The sequence below is a fragment of the Capra hircus genome, chromosome 20 (assembly GCF_001704415.2).
Source record: "Capra hircus breed San Clemente chromosome 20, ASM170441v1, whole genome shotgun sequence".
In the NCBI taxonomy this organism is placed as follows: Eukaryota; Metazoa; Chordata; class Mammalia; order Artiodactyla; family Bovidae; genus Capra; species Capra hircus.
Genome location: NC_030827.1, coordinates 39,226,770 through 39,242,313, shown reverse-complemented (window position 1 = coordinate 39,242,313; position 15,544 = coordinate 39,226,770). Strand labels below are relative to the sequence as shown.

At 41.1% G+C, this 15,544-nt stretch overlaps 1 protein-coding gene across 1 annotated transcript in view; it reads left to right on the top strand.

Moving 5' to 3' along the window:
- The window catches only part of TTC23L (tetratricopeptide repeat domain 23 like), a 64,462-nt gene that overhangs the window by 45,171 nt on the left and 3,747 nt on the right, over positions 1–15,544 (top strand). Inside the window, exons 10-11 of the mRNA XM_005694815.3 lie at positions 4,546–4,695; positions 7,821–7,903. Coding sequence (XP_005694872.1) covers positions 4,546–4,695; positions 7,821–7,903 — 233 coding nt within the window. The remainder of the gene's footprint in view (positions 1–4,545; positions 4,696–7,820; positions 7,904–15,544) is intronic.

Here is a 15,544-nt window from a genome sequence, read left to right as displayed (position 1 = left end):
AAGAAAGGCAATGCCAAAGAATGTTCAAACTACTGCACAATTGCACTCATTTCACATGCTAACAAAGTGAAAGTGAAGTGAAGTCACTCAGTCATGTCCAACTCTTTGCGACCCCATGGACTGTAGCCTACCAGGTTCCTCAGTCCATGGAATTTTCCAGGCAAGAGTACTGGAGTGGGTTGCCATTTCCTTCTCCAGGGGATCTTCCCAACCCAGGGATTGAACCCAGGTCTCCCCCTTTGCAGGCAGACACTTAACTGTCTGAGCCACTAGGGAAGCCCACACTCTAGCAAAGTAATGCTCAAAATTCTCAAAGCGATGCTTCAACAGTACGTGAACTGAGAACTTCCAGATGTTCAAGCTGGATTTAGAAAAGGCAGAGGAACCAGAGATCAAATTGCCAACATTTGTTGGATCATAGAAAAAGGAAGAGAATTCCAGAAAAACATCTGCTTCCCTGACTGCACTAAAGCCTTTGATACACAACAAACTGTAGAAATTCTTAAAGAGATGAGAATATCAGACCATCTTACCTGCCTCCTGATAAAATAGTATGCAGGTCAAGAAGCAGCCATTAGAACTGGACATGGAAGAACAGACTGGTTCCAAATTGGGAAAGGAGTATGTCAAAGCTGTATATTGTCACTCTGCTTATTTAACTTATATACAGAGTACATCATGTGAAATGCTAGGCTGGATGAAACACAAGCTGGAATCAAGATTGCCAGGAGAAACGTCAATAACCTCAGATATGCAGTTGACACCACCCTTATAGAAGCGAAGAGGAACTAAAGAGCCTCTTGATGAAAGTGAAAGAGGAGAGTGAAAAAGCTGGCTTAAAACTCAACATTCACAAAACTAAGATTATGGCACCCCATCCCATCATTTCATGGCAAACAGATGGGCAAACAATGGAAACAGTGACAGACTTTATTTTCTTGGGCTCCAAAATCACTGCAGATGATGACTGCAGCCATGAATTTAAAAGACACTTGCTCCTTGGAAGAAATGCTATGACCAATCTAGACAGCTTATTAAAAAGCAGAGACATTACTTTGCCAACAAAGGTCTGTCAGGTCAAAGCTATGATTTTTCCAGTAGTCATGTATGGATGTGAGAGTTGGACCATAAGGAAAGCTGAGTGCTGAAGAGTTGATGCTTTTGAACTGTGGTATTGAAGAAGACTCTTGAGAGTCCCTTGGAATGCAAGGAGATCCAATCAGTCAGTCCTAAAGGAAATCAGTCCTGAATATTCACTGGAAGGATTGATGCTGAAGCTGAAGCTCCATTACTTTGGCTACCTGATGTGAAGAACTGACATTAGAAAAGAGCTTGATGCTGGAAAGCTTGAAGGCAGTAGGCAGAGGAGATAACAGAGGACAAGATGGTTGCATGGCATCACCAACTTAATGGATGTGAGTTTGAGTAAACTCCAGGAGATGGTGAAGGATAGGGAAGCCTGGCATGCTGCGGTTCATGGGGTCTCAAAGAGTCAGGCATAACAGAGTGACTGAGCAACAACATTTAGAAATGGAAGCTCAGAGGAGGCTCGGATAATGCCACGAATAAAAATAGGGCTGGTGCAGCTTGCAATATTAGCCAGGGGAAAAACGGCTGGTGCATGTTGCAATATTAGTTTTTTTTTTTTTTAAGTATTTTTCCTGTATCTTGAAATATGAGCCCCTTCAAATGCAGGACACATATAATCTCTAGTCCTGTGTAAATTTCATATTTTAAGTCAAAATGGGCTTTCATCTTTAGATATAGCTAAGTTTTTTTGTTTGTTTGTTTTACTCTTGATATATTATTTCCTTCTCAGTTTCTGGTCTTCAGCTCCTTATTGACCAAACTTTTGTTTTCACATTGAAAAAGAGTTATAGCCATCAAAAGAAGCTTTTGGTCGCTGACCTTTTTACTTAGAAGTCCCATGAGTCTAAACTCTTACTCAAAAACTTTGGACCTGAACTTTAGTACTGAGTTTAGCATGAAGGCAGTGAAGACCTTTATTTGTCATGAGATACCACGTGACTTTGATCTGACCAAGTCAGCTCTTAATTCTTCCTCAGGCATGTGAAGAAACAGTATGGATCTGACATGACATGATCTTGTTGGCCATGTGACAGCCAGTTTAAGAGTAGGGTTCTAGGCACATAATAGGAAAGTTGTTTTTTTTTTTTCTTTTTTTTTTTCGAGGAATGAAGAAAAAGCTTCTTTTATTTCACATTTGAATATTTTTATAAATGATGACATTTTCTTTAGTTCTATTAATTGCCACTCATAGAGGCAAAAAGCATGGTGATGATTTGCAATGTTTTTTATTATTTTTACAATGGCCTTGGCATTTTCTATTGGTATGGAAGATTAATATGAGCTAGCAAAGCCACAGATGTATCTAATATTTTAATTTAGTTTCCATGGTGTGAAGGCATTTGGTCAGAATCTCATAGCTTATTCTTGTTAGGTTCTGATACAGTGAACATCATGACTTTGTGATAAGACACCAATATCAATGCCTAACAGCTCTCTGCTTCTAACCACATGTACCAATCTCCTAGAGATACAAAAGCATTTGAGTGCCAGCCAGGTGGCTCTGTATCTAAACCATAGGCAGGACTGTGGACAGATCACCTTTACTACTAGGAAATTAGCTTGATGAGGGCAGGGGTTTTTGTTTTGTTCACTGCTGTGTCCTCAGTGCCTGAAACAGTAACTGGTACATAGTAGGTGCTCAATAACTTGAATTACTTTGCTGAATTTCACAACACACTTCCTGTGGGATGTGCCTACGTGCTAAGTCGCTTCAGTCCGACTTCAGTGTCCAACTCTTTGCAACCCTATAGACTGTAGCCCACCAGGCTCCTCTGTCCATGGAATTCTCCAGGCAAGACTACTGGAGTGGGTTGCCATGCCTTCCTCCAGGGGATCTTCCTGACGCAGGGATCGAACCCGAGTCTCCTACCTCTCCTGAATTGGCAGGTGGGTTCTTTACCACTAGTGCCACCTGAAACCGAAGCCCCAAAGAAACTGATCTCAGGGAGACAGCAGTGAGCAGTCCTGAAGAGAGATCTTAGTTCCCTGCCCAGAAATTGAACATGGGTAGCCTGGTGGCACCCCACTCCAGTACTCTTGCCTGGAAAATCCCATGGACGGAGGAGCCTGGTAGGCTGCAGTCCGTGGGGTTGTGAAGAGTCGGACACAACTGAGCGACTTCACTTTCACTTTTCACTTTCATGCATTGGAGAAGGAAATGGCAACCACTCCAGTGTTCTTGCCTGGAGAATCCCAGGGCCGGGGGAGTCTGGTAGGCTGCCATCTATGGGGTCGTACAGAGTTGGACACAACTGAAGCGACTTAGCAGCAGCAGCAGTAGCAGTACCCTGGATGAAAACCAGGAATCCTAGCTTCTAGAGCATCAGGGATAATTCCATTTTAAAAGGAGCTTTTTCTTCCACCCTTCAAGCCTGAGATGAGACCCTCAGCCTGTTCTAAAAGACCATAACAGAAACTCAGAAGATTTAGGAATTATGTTCCTTTGAAAAATAACATTTTTTTTTCAAATAGAAGTTTAATCTGCCACTGATAAAAAATAAACAGGATCCACTAGCCAGAACTGCCATCTTCCAGGCTGAGAGTATCATCTCAGGCTTGAGAACAGGAGAAAAAGCTCCTTTTAAAATGGAATTGTTGACACTATTTTATCTTAGTATATTGAATACAATTTATTTTCAACAAAAATATGTGTATATATTTATATATGTATTAACTATATAAAATGTTGTCTATTACACACATACACACACATAATTTTTTACAGAGTGCAGTAAAGCAAACATTGCAAAATGATAGCCAGCTGGTGAATCTGGGTGAAAATATTTTGTGTATTTATTCTACTATTCTTTCAGGTTTTCTGAAGGTTTGAAAACTTTTTTTAAGAGTCATTAAAAAAAAAAAAAAGAACAAGGGCTTGGGACTTCCTGGTGGTCCAGTGGTTAAGACTTCTCATTCTATTGCAGGGGGTGTCAAATTGATCCCTCATCAGGGAGCAAAGATCCCACATGCCTTGTGGCCAAGAAACGAAAACATAGAACAGAAACAACATTGTAACAAATTCAATAAAGACTTAAAATTGTCCCCATTAAAAAAAAATCTTAAAAAAAAAAGAGCAAGGGCTATGGAATTCAGACTGGCTGGTTTGAATCTTGACACTGCTAACTGTAGGCTCTGTGAGCTCAAGCAAGATCCTTTGCCATTATTAGTTTCCATTCCTTCATCAAGAAAAGAGTGTAATAACATTTCTCTGTTGTAGGGTAGTCATAAAGATGAAATAATATTGTTCATGTGAATTAACTACTATAATTAATTATAAGCTTGAAACTTCAACTCTTCATGGAAACATTACCTAGATGACATATCACAACCGACTGATCCTGGTGGGTTGTACCATTGTAGGGTAGGATGCCTCCCATAGAGAAGAATACAACCAGCATGCTCCTTCAGAATTGCCAGGTGAATTAAAAGTATGTATGTATTTTTTTAATCCCCTAGGAGGCTTATAGGCTGCTAAAGGCTTCATTGAGATCTCAGGTCATCAGCTATGGTGACTGTAATGAAAAAGTGGCTGAAACATTTTATAACATGGGCAAGATCTGCTTTGCCAAAGGAGAGCTCAGAAAGGCAGTTCAACTGCTAAGGAAGGTAAATACTGGCTGGTTTTGTTACATTTGCTCCCAAGCCTGTAAGCACAATGTGAGGGGAGGTGTGTGTGTGTGTTTTCCCTTCCTTCCTTCTTCCTTCTCTCTCTTTTTTTCTTTCCTTTTTTTTTTTTTAAATAAAGTGTTCTCTTTTGAATATTCTCCACATTGTTAGGTGTGCTGAGGAAAAATATGACTACAGAAACTTTTATTGTGTCCATGCCTGGACCAGAGTCTTAAAAGAGTAACACTCTAATCCTGAAATCTTGGTATGTCAGTAGCAGAATCTTGAAGAAGCACTCGAGGTTGTGTTAGAACAAGGAACACTTTGTATAGCCATCCTTACTCAAGCACTGATTCCTAGTATCCTGGAAGTTTATTCCCTATAGCAGGATGTGGCAAGAGGTGTGACTAACAGTTGTTCAACCAGTCAGCTTACTAACAGAGCAAGCTGAAGACTTAGTAAGATTGGTAGCGATGTCTCTACTTAAAACCCAAATTTGTTCAATGTCAGAGGAAAAGTTAATATAAATCAACTAATGTTCATGAAAGTGAAAGTCACTCAGTCATGTCCGACTCTTTGTGACCCCATGGAGTATACAGTCCGTGGAATTCTCCAGGCTAGAATACTAGAGTGGGTAGCCTTTCTCCAGGGTAAAGTCAAAAGCAGTCCACACATGTATATTGCCAAATGTCAGGACTGGATACATTTATCTCCTTTCAGGTTAACTAAATGTAATCAGAAAATACGTATTAAAATAGTAAGTAACAGAAGAAAGAGGACTTCCTTTGGAAGGTTAAGAGAAAACAAAAACCCTATGAAAATATAAGGTCCCAACAGCTTCTTCAAGGGAAGGATAAACACATGGCTGGCAGCTCTGTTATGGGATCATAAACCTGTAAGAAGAGAAAACTTAAAAATGAATGGATCACAGTTTGAGGCCAAAAGATGAGATGAAATTAAATTTTTAAGGGTGAATTAAGGAATTTCAGGAAAACAAGAAATTTGAAACAATTCAATCCAGATTGAAAATATTGAAGAGAATCTTAACATGCTGAGTGTTGAGCAATATTCCCCAAATCTAGGATTGCAACAGAACAAAACAAATTTGTAAAACAAAATAAAAATGAAACAGAAAACAGATTCCTGAGTCCCACTCTAGACTATTAAATCAGATATTCTAAGACTGGTGTCCAGAATCTGTATTTTTAATCCTCTTTAGCCAAAGAATTCTAATGTATTTCTGAAGAGAGACTGTAATATCAATACTTGAATTGATACAATAATACAGTAATTAAAGAAATCATTGAAGATAACTTTTCTGAATCATAAAAGACCACATTGTAAGGGTTTACTTACCATATTCCACACAAAATCAGTGAAAGGAGAGCCCCAGCTAGATCTTACCTAGCAATGAAGGCTCTGCCCTCCACTTGGAATAGGGATTCAACCTGAATCTTTGTTTGGATGCCAGACATTGTGTATTTTACATTGTTGAGTATTGGATATTTTTGTATTCCTGTAAGTATTCTTGAACTTTGTTCTGGAACTCAGTCAAATTACTTTGTTGTGAAATTCAGTTACATTAGAGTTTGGTCCTTTTAGGTCTTGCTTTTAAGATTTGTTAGATGGGACAAGGGCTGATTTAGTCAAGGGCTATTTATCCCCCATTACTGAAGCAAAAGCCTCAGTACCCCTGAGTAGCCCACCCAGTGCTCCACGACAATGTGGCTTTCCAGTTTGGCTGGTGGGAACAGGCATTGTACCTGGCTGTATGTAAATACTGCTCTGTTCCCTCTGGGACCTGCAGATGATTCTTTTCTCAAGCCTTGGGCAGTTTTTACATGTCTGTGTTAATCGGTACTCTCCTGAATACAGTTGTCCCTCTGTGTCTGTGGGGGATTGGTTCTAGGACTCCCCACTCTCCCTCTTCGCCAACACCAAAGTCTGCAGATGCTCACGTCTGTAGTATAAAACGGTGTAGTACCAAAAAAAAAAAAAATGGTGTAGTACAGTCAGCCCCACTATACCTGCAGGTTCCCAGACTGTGGGTCAGCTATATTTGAAGGGGATGTCCTGCAGATACAGATATTCTTTTTCTGTGCAGCTGTCTCTCCGTTACTCTGCCCTAAGAATCTTCCGAGAGTCTGAGCTCCATATCCTTAATTCAGAGTGCTTGCTGAGCTCCACTTCCCTACATCAAAGCTTGGAGAGGCTCTCACAGTAGTAATCTGGGGAAGTCGTAGGGTTTACTTCACTTGTTTTCCCTCTCTCAGGAACACCGTCTTTTGTTGCCCGATGTTCACTGTCTTGAAGATCGTTTCAAATATATTTTGTCTATTTTTTCTTTTTTGATTGTTTCATTTGGGAGGATAAATCCGGTGCCTGGAATTCCATCTTGATTGGATAGAGAGATCAGCAGTTTACAATGGAAAACTGCTTAAGGGTAAAGTTGTGTAGCATAAGAATGCAATGCAAATTTGGGACTCATACACTGATTTTGTTTATATCCATCCATTGGTTTACCTGGGAGGCTTCCCTGGGAGCTGAGAGGGTAAAGTGTCTGCCTGCAATGCGGGAGACCCAGGTTCAATCCCTGGGTTGGGAAGATCCCCTGGAGAAGGAAATGGCAACCCACTCCAGTACTCTTGCTTGGAAAATTCCATGGACAGAGGAGCCTTGTAAGCTACAGTCCATGGGGTCGCAAAGAATCGGACACAACTGAGTGACATCACTTCACTTCATTGGTTTACCCATCCATTTCTTTTATATCCATCCATTTGGTTACAGCTATTTGGAAAATCCTGATGGAAACCACGGCTGTAATTCTGGTAGAGACCACTCTGGGTTTTAGATAGGCATGCTGTCAGTTTTCAGACCTGTTACTTTGATTATCCATAGCCACAGATGGTAGGGGAAGCTTCAGCAAAGCTGAAGGGAGAAGCTCAGAGGGGTCAGAGCCTTCAGTTCAGACTCCTTCCTCCTTAGTAGGGAACCAGGAGGAAACGATTTGAAATGTAAACCTGTGACATCTCAGTTCCACTTGTGCTCTCCTGAGTTTGATTTATAGTTAAGGTGCTTGCTATCTGATTCTCTTTAACCTATTATGTTTCTCAACTTGCCTGCAGTGTCTGATGATTCAAATACTTATATATGGAGATGAGCACAGGAAAAGCAGAGACACAAAAAACCTCCTGACCCTAATGCAGAGGTGAGTTCTGGCCCTGGTCATCAACCAAGTCTTCAGTGTGGATATACGGATAGCATGGCCTCTTGCAGATTCATTTATTTGGGGTGATTCACCTCTATTATTCTTGTTAGTTAGGCAAAATGCCAACCTGTACTTTGGATGAGGTCAAATTCTAACCTGGAGGTACCTAGCCAATTTCTAGTAGTCTTTCGAACCCAAAGCTATAGGGGTCTGCTGAAATAATATTTAGTATTTATATCTCCTTCAATGCTGAACGTTATAACCAAATCCCACAAGACTGTCTCAGCTAACAGCGTGATAGATACAAATTAGCTTTATGACAAAGTAAGTGAACACATTAAACTTACTTTTCTTGCTGAATATATAAAATCTAAGTCCCTAAACATAAGGCAAGTTTTGCGGGAGGCAGGAAATATTAATGTTGTCTCCAAAAGTAATAATTTAAGAAACTCTTCAGATTCATTTTTAAAACTGTTTAAAATTTCAGCCAAAGACAGTGTTTTGTGCCGACCTGCCCCTTTATTTATCCTTGGCATATCATTGCTGTTTGTTCATTTCAGAATGATGTTGATCCTGAACTGTTCTCTTTTGCTGAGTGTGTGTTCAGTTCAGTTCAGTTCAGTCACTCAGTCGTGTCCGACTCTTTGCAACTCCATGAATTGCAGCACACCAGGCCTCCCTGTCAATCACCAACTCCCAGAGTTCACTCAAACTCATGTCCATAGAGTCGGTGATGCCATCCAGCCATCTCATCCTCTGTCATCCCCATTTCCTCCTGCCCCCAATCCCTCGCAGCATCAGAGTCTTTTCCAATGAGTCAACTCTTTGCATGAGGTGGCCAAAGTACTGGAGTTTCAGCTTTAGCATCATTCCTTTCAAAGAACACCCAGGACTGATCTGAGTGTGTGTTAAATCCCTGAAACTGACCTAGGTCCTATCTATAAAGAACCTAAGCCTCACAAACACCCTACACGATAGCTCTCATTTGCCAGAAGGAGCCTGATATTCTGTAAAGGAACATGCCTAAATTCATGTAAGTCTTGGAGGTTTAGATCCAAGCAAATGTGATTCTAAAGGCCATGTGCTTTCCCCTTAGAGCCCTTTAACAAAGAAGGGTGTCATTATTGGGTGAGAGTTAGGATTCTGATTGCATTTCATTGGAGGTGATTCATAGTTAGTACTTTCTCATCAGGTTGGCCAGGCGGGGGACAAGCTGGACACAGAGAATTCATGCAGCCTGTCTTGTCCCCACCTACCTCAGTCAGAGCCACACCTAAAAGAGGCCCAGCAGAAGACTGTCTCATGTTTCATCTTACCCAGGACAGCACGTTCACTAGCCTCTCTCAGAGATGCCCATGGTAGGAGGGGTTATGGGGAACTCTGCCCCCTGCCCACTGGTGTATGTGAAAGTATGTCCTCTTAGTCAATAACCATCAGTTCAGTTCAGTTCAGTTCAGTTCAGTTGCTCAGTCATGTCTGACTCTTTGTGAACCCATGGACTGCAGCATGCTAGGCCTCCCTGTCCATCACCAGCTCTTACGCTTTACTCAAACTTTTGTTCATTGAGTCAATGATGCCACTCAACCATCTCATCCTCTGTCTTCCCCTTCTCCCACCTTCAATCTTTCCCAGCATCAGGGTCTTTTCAAATGAGTCAGTTCTTTGCATCACATGGCCAAAGTATTGGAGTTTCAGCTTCAGCATCAGTCTTTCCAATGAATACTCAGGACTTATTTTCTTTAGGATGGACTGGTTGGACCTCCTTGCAATCCAAGGGACTCTCAAGAGTCTTCTCCAACACCACAGTTCAAAAACATCAATTCTTTGGTGCTCAGCTTTCTTTATAGTTCAACTCTCACATCCATACATGACTACTGGAAAAACCACAGCTTTGGCTAGATGGACCCTTGTTGGCAAAGTAATGTCTCTGCTTTTTAATATGCTGTCTAGGTTGGTCATAACTTTTCTTCCAAGGAGCAAATGTCTTTTAATTTCATGGCTGCAGTCACCATCTGCAGTGATTTTGGAGCCCAGAAAAATAAAGTCTCTCACTGTTTCCCCATCTATTTGCCATGAAGTGATGGGACTAGATGCCATGATCTTAGTTTTCTGAATGTTGGATTTTAAGCCAGCTTTTTCACTCTCCTCTTTCACTTTCATCAAGAGGCTCTTTAGTTCTTCACTTTCTGCCATAAGTGTGGTGTTATCTGCATATCTGAAGTTGTTGATATTTCTCCCAGCAATCTTGATTCCAGCTTGTGCTTCATCCAGGCCAACGTTTCTCGTGATGTACTCTGCATATAAGTTAAATAAGCAAGGTGACAATATACAGCTTTGACATATTTCTTTCCTGATTTGGAGCCAGTCTATTGTTCCATGTCCAGTTCTAACTATTGCTTCCTGACCTGTATACAGATTTCTCAAGAAGCAGGTCAGGTGGTCTAGGTATTCCCAACTCTTTAAGAATTTTCCAGTTTATTGTGATCCACACAGTGAAAGGCTTTGGCATAATCAATAAAGCAGAAGTAGATGTTTTTCTTGAATTCTCTTGCTTTTTTGATGATCCAGTGGATACTGGCAATTTGATCTCTGGTTCCTCTGCCTATTCTAAAACCAGCTTGAACATCTGGAAGTTCTCAGTTCACATACTGTTTGAAGCATCGCTTGGAGAATTTTGAGCATTACTTTGCTAGCATGTGAACTGAGTGCAGTTGTGCAGTAGTTTGAGCATTCTTTAGCATTGCCTTTCTATGGGATTGGAATGAAAACTGACCTTTTCCAGTCCTGTGGCCACTGCTGAGTTTTCCAAATTTGCTGGCATATTGAGGCAGCACTTTCACAGCATCATGTTTTAGGATTTGAAATAGCTCAACTTGAATTCCATCACCTCCACTAGCTTTGTTTGTAGTGATGCTTCCTAAGGCCCACTTGACCTTGCACTCCAGGATGTCTGGCTCTAGATGAGTGATCACACCATCGTGATTATCTGGGTCATGAAGATCTTCTTTGAATAGTTCTTCAAATGTTCAGAAACCATAAGAACATTAATAATAACAGTAATGTAGAACTTATTCCAATCCCCTGGTGTTATAAAATACATATACTATTTCTGACTCATAAATAACCCTATTTGGTAGGTATTTTTATCTTTCATATTCAGGTGGTGAAACTGGTACTCAGAAAGTTTGAGTATCTTGTTTAAAATCATCTAGCCAGTAAGTGTGGTAAGATTTGAACCCAGACCTGTCGTATTTCAAAAATGTACTGCCTTTCACTCTGTAAACAGGGATTCTGACTTTGAGGAATTTGAGAATACATATGGGGGCACCTGGCCAGCAGGCATGTCCCCAGAGTCTCATTTTACATATAGTGGAACTGAGTACCGATCACGTTCAAGTTAAACTACCCAGGATGAGGAAGAGCTCACTCCAGAATGTGCCCTTCATATGCAAGGTAGCCTACTCTCTGAAGGCAGGCTGTCTGGATTTTAAATCAGGCTTCACCACTCAGCTCTCTGACCTGGGTGAGGTTACTTAACCTCTCTCAGCCTCTATTCATCAGTAAAATAACAGTACCTTCCTTGAAAAGTGGGTTTTTCTGAGACTTAATAAAATCACATATAATACAGCACTTAGATCAGGGCCTGACAGGTCTTGAGTACTCAGTGAATGTTGGCATAAGAATAAAATTATAATAAGAATTATCTTTCTGAGATGCTGGAGATAATAGATCAGCTATCACCTATTACTTCCCAGGTGGCGCTAGTAGTAAAGATCCCACCTGCCCATGAAGGAGACATAAGAGACACAGGTTCTATCACTGGGTTGGGAAGATCCCCTGGAGGAGGGTATGGCAGCCCACTCCAGTATTCTTGCTTGGAGAATCCCATGGACAGAGGAGCCTGGCGGACTACAGTCCATAGGATTGCAAAGAGGCGGACACGACTGAAGTGACTTAGCATGCAAGAGTGATGGGTAAAGAGTATACATTGCTAGAGTCAGCCCTGTCATCTTAACCTGCCTCTGCCACTTACTATACACAACCTTGGGAAAACCACTTAACTTCTGAGCCTTGCTTTCTCCATCACTAAAATGCAGATAATTGTATATCACATAGAGTTATCATGAACTTTAAATAAAATAATGTATATAACATTCATAGGCTAGTGCCTGACAGGGTATGTACTCAGTAAATGTTAGCCAAGCATCCTTTCCTCTCCATTATACTGTAATATACAGCCTTTTGCTTCTAGGGAAGTGGGTCAGAATATTTGAAATTGTAATTGTGATTAATTGTTAGACAGTATTACCATATGTTTGTGTTTGAGAATTTGAATTTGAACATACTAAAGTACACTTTGTACTTTAGAGGTAATAATGAAACAAAAAGAGTAAAACATGTAGTTTCAGACAAGAGATGCACGTTTCTTCAAAACCGAAAGCAAGAGTTCTACTCAGCTTGTGCTTAAAAAGAGAAACGTCAGAATAGCTGGAGTGGATCCATTGCCTCAGTAGCCTGAGGTCACTTTCCAGTGTCTCAGTGTTCTTCGTCCTCCATGATTTGAAAAGAATCATAGTGTGAAAGTGAAAGTCGCTCAGTCATGAGGGGGAGAAATTAAGAGGCAGTGGAATAACCCGATTCAGATCCCAGGTACTATGAATTTTTTTGGTTTTTGGAGACTAATTCCTCTCTCTGTAAATTTGATGAAACCTAGAGATACCAGGAAGGCACATGGATGGGGAAGGATCTTAAGGAGTCTGCTGTAGCAGAAGTTGAGTCAGTAAAGGTTTGTTTCCCTGAAACAAGTCCATATCTCATCCCTCAAGAACTGCTGAGCAAAGCGATAGGAATCGTTGCCAAAGCCCAGATGTCAAAAAAAAAAGAGAGAGAAAAAAAAACCCACCTAGTCCAGGAATTGTTCTCTTTGCTTGAGCATCTTGCTGGAATAATCAGCCCCAGATGTCCTGGAACTCTGCTAGTTTTCCGATGTGTTCTTGTGCTTTCTACCCCACCTCCTCCGGAAATCCAGTGACAACATTCACTGGGCTTTCGTTGCCAGGAGCCCAAATTCCTGGCTTCTGCAGCCTCTGCAAAGAAGTGAAAGCAGAACTAGCTGCATGAATTAGGAGTTAATTCCAAGGTTAAATGTTTGTTAGTTGCACGGGCCTCAAGTAAGATCTTAGTGTATAGAAAAGGTGCAGAAAATCTGATTTAGAAGTAAACATTGAGATTGTTTAGTCTGACTTTTACCTAAATCACAAATGGACTTCAGTTTTAATCATTTATATATCAAGCTCCCTCTAAGCTCTAGAAATACTCAGATGTTTAAGATACAGTCCTTTTCCAAGAAAACAGACACACCGGACTAGATTACAAGTTAGTCTGCAGTAAAGCTTTAAGAAAAATGTAAACAGAGGACAAGTAATAAATTGTGAGCCCGGAAATGTGGGTGGAGACTTGTGTGTATGCTGTGGGCAGAGGGCTGGGTCTTCAAAGAAAAGTAGAATATCAACAGGTAGGAAAGCCAGCAGTGGGCATTTGATGTAGCTCGACCAACAGCATAGTGCCATGGACAGGCTTGATATTTCTGAGGAAAAGCAAGTGGCCTTGAGTTGTTGTAGTTGGAGGTGTATGAGTAAGACTCATTGGAAAAGACCCTGATGCTGGGAAAGATTGAGGCAAGAGGAGAAGAGGGCGACAGATCATGAGATGGTTGGATGGCATCATCAATTCAATGAACATGAGTTTGAGCAAGCTCTGGGAGATGGTGAAGGACAGTGAAGCCTGGCATGCGGCAGTCCATGAGGTTGCAAAGAGTCAGACGTGACTTTGAAACTGAACAACAATAGGAACATGCTGGAGATGTTTGAGAAGATAAATTGGGGTTCAGTTACAGAATGTTTTGTGTGCCATGCTGATGAGTTTAGAATTTATTCTGTAGGCAGAAGATAACTATCAAAGTTTTGAGCAGGATGTGCCATGATCCATTACTGGCTTTAGAACATTAACTGTCAGCCCTGGGAAGGATGGATGGGACCTGGGGAGACCACAGAAGTAGGAAGACCATTTAGGAGGCAGATGCAATAGTGCAAGGAAGAGATGTTGAGAGCCTTAATTATCTAAAACCGTAGTGGAAGGAACATGGAGAAGATGGAGTCTCAAATTCGCAAGACCTTGGAACCAATCATATGTGAGGTATAATGGAGCCAGGGGCCCATTCAAAGGTGGCTTTGAAGTTTCCAGCTTGAGCAACTTGGTGAATGGCTGTGCTATTAAGGAAAGCATATTGGCAGGACAAGGTCACCTTGGAGGATGTTTAGGGTGTCTGAAGAAGATAATTTCCATTTTGAATGTGTTAATTTTGAGGTGCCCATAATACATCTACTTGACGATGTCTAATAGGCTGTATGGACCAGAAACTCGAGATATATTAGAAGTTAAAGGAATGGATAAGAAATCCATGGATCATGTGTATGTCAAACAAGAAAACTTAGGAACTTTGGAGAATATTTACACATGGTTTGGAGAGAACATATGTGGTATTTTTTAATCAAAATAGAGAGGGCTCAAGAGTGAGCTCCCCACTTAGAGAAAGACATCTTGATCTTCCTTTCTTCATCTAAAGAAATGCAAATAAGAGAACTCTGTTTTACAGGTTTTATTTACTGTATAGCACATAGTAAGCTTCTGTGAAATGTTAATTATTGTAATTATTATTATTATATTATCCAGCGGTCATTCAGAAGGAGGAACTGGTAAGGAGACTCAGAAAGAGTCTTTAGACAGTTAGACGAGTCAGGAAAAAACAGAAAGAAACTCACAGGAGGAGAAAGTTTCAGAAAAGGGTGTGGTCTTTAGCGATGTCACAAAAGACACGAAGGGGCAGTTTAAAGAAGAGGGATGCAATTGTCCAATAAACAGAAAGCAGGATTTCCAATCTCATACAGAATTTATAAATTCAAATGAAATATATTTACAACCTATTATATTATGTGGTAGGGGCTTCCCAGGTGGCACCATGAGAGAGAACCTACCTGCCAACACAGAGGATGCAGGAGACATGAATTTGATCCCTGGGTTGGGAAGATCCCCTGGAGAATGGAATGGCTGCCCACTCCAGTATCCTTGCCTGGAAAAGTCCACGGACAGAGGAACCTGGTGGGCTACAGTCAATGGAGTCACAAAGAGCTGGACACAACTGAGCACACACGCAAGAATATTTATGAAAAGTACAGGTCATATAAACTCAGTCCTGTCAAAGATACGGGGAGACCAGCTCTCTAGTACCCTATGATGGAACTGTGGGTTGATAGATATAACTATATATCTAGCTAGATAGGGCTTTGCTGGTGGCTCAGTGGTAAGGAATCCACCTGCCAATGCAGGAGATGGGGGTTTGATCCCTGTGTCGGGAAGATCTCCTGGAGGAGGAAATGGCTACCTCCAGTATTCTCTCCTGGAAAATTTCACAGACAGAGGAGCCTGGCAGGCTACAGTCCATGGGCTCGCAAAGAGTCGAACACAACTGAGTGACTAATACACACACATACAAATCAGGAACTCACTCATTATCTTTCCAGGTGGCCTTTTCCAATAATAGACAGTTATAATTGTTAGGATGCAAGGTCATGAACTTGAGAG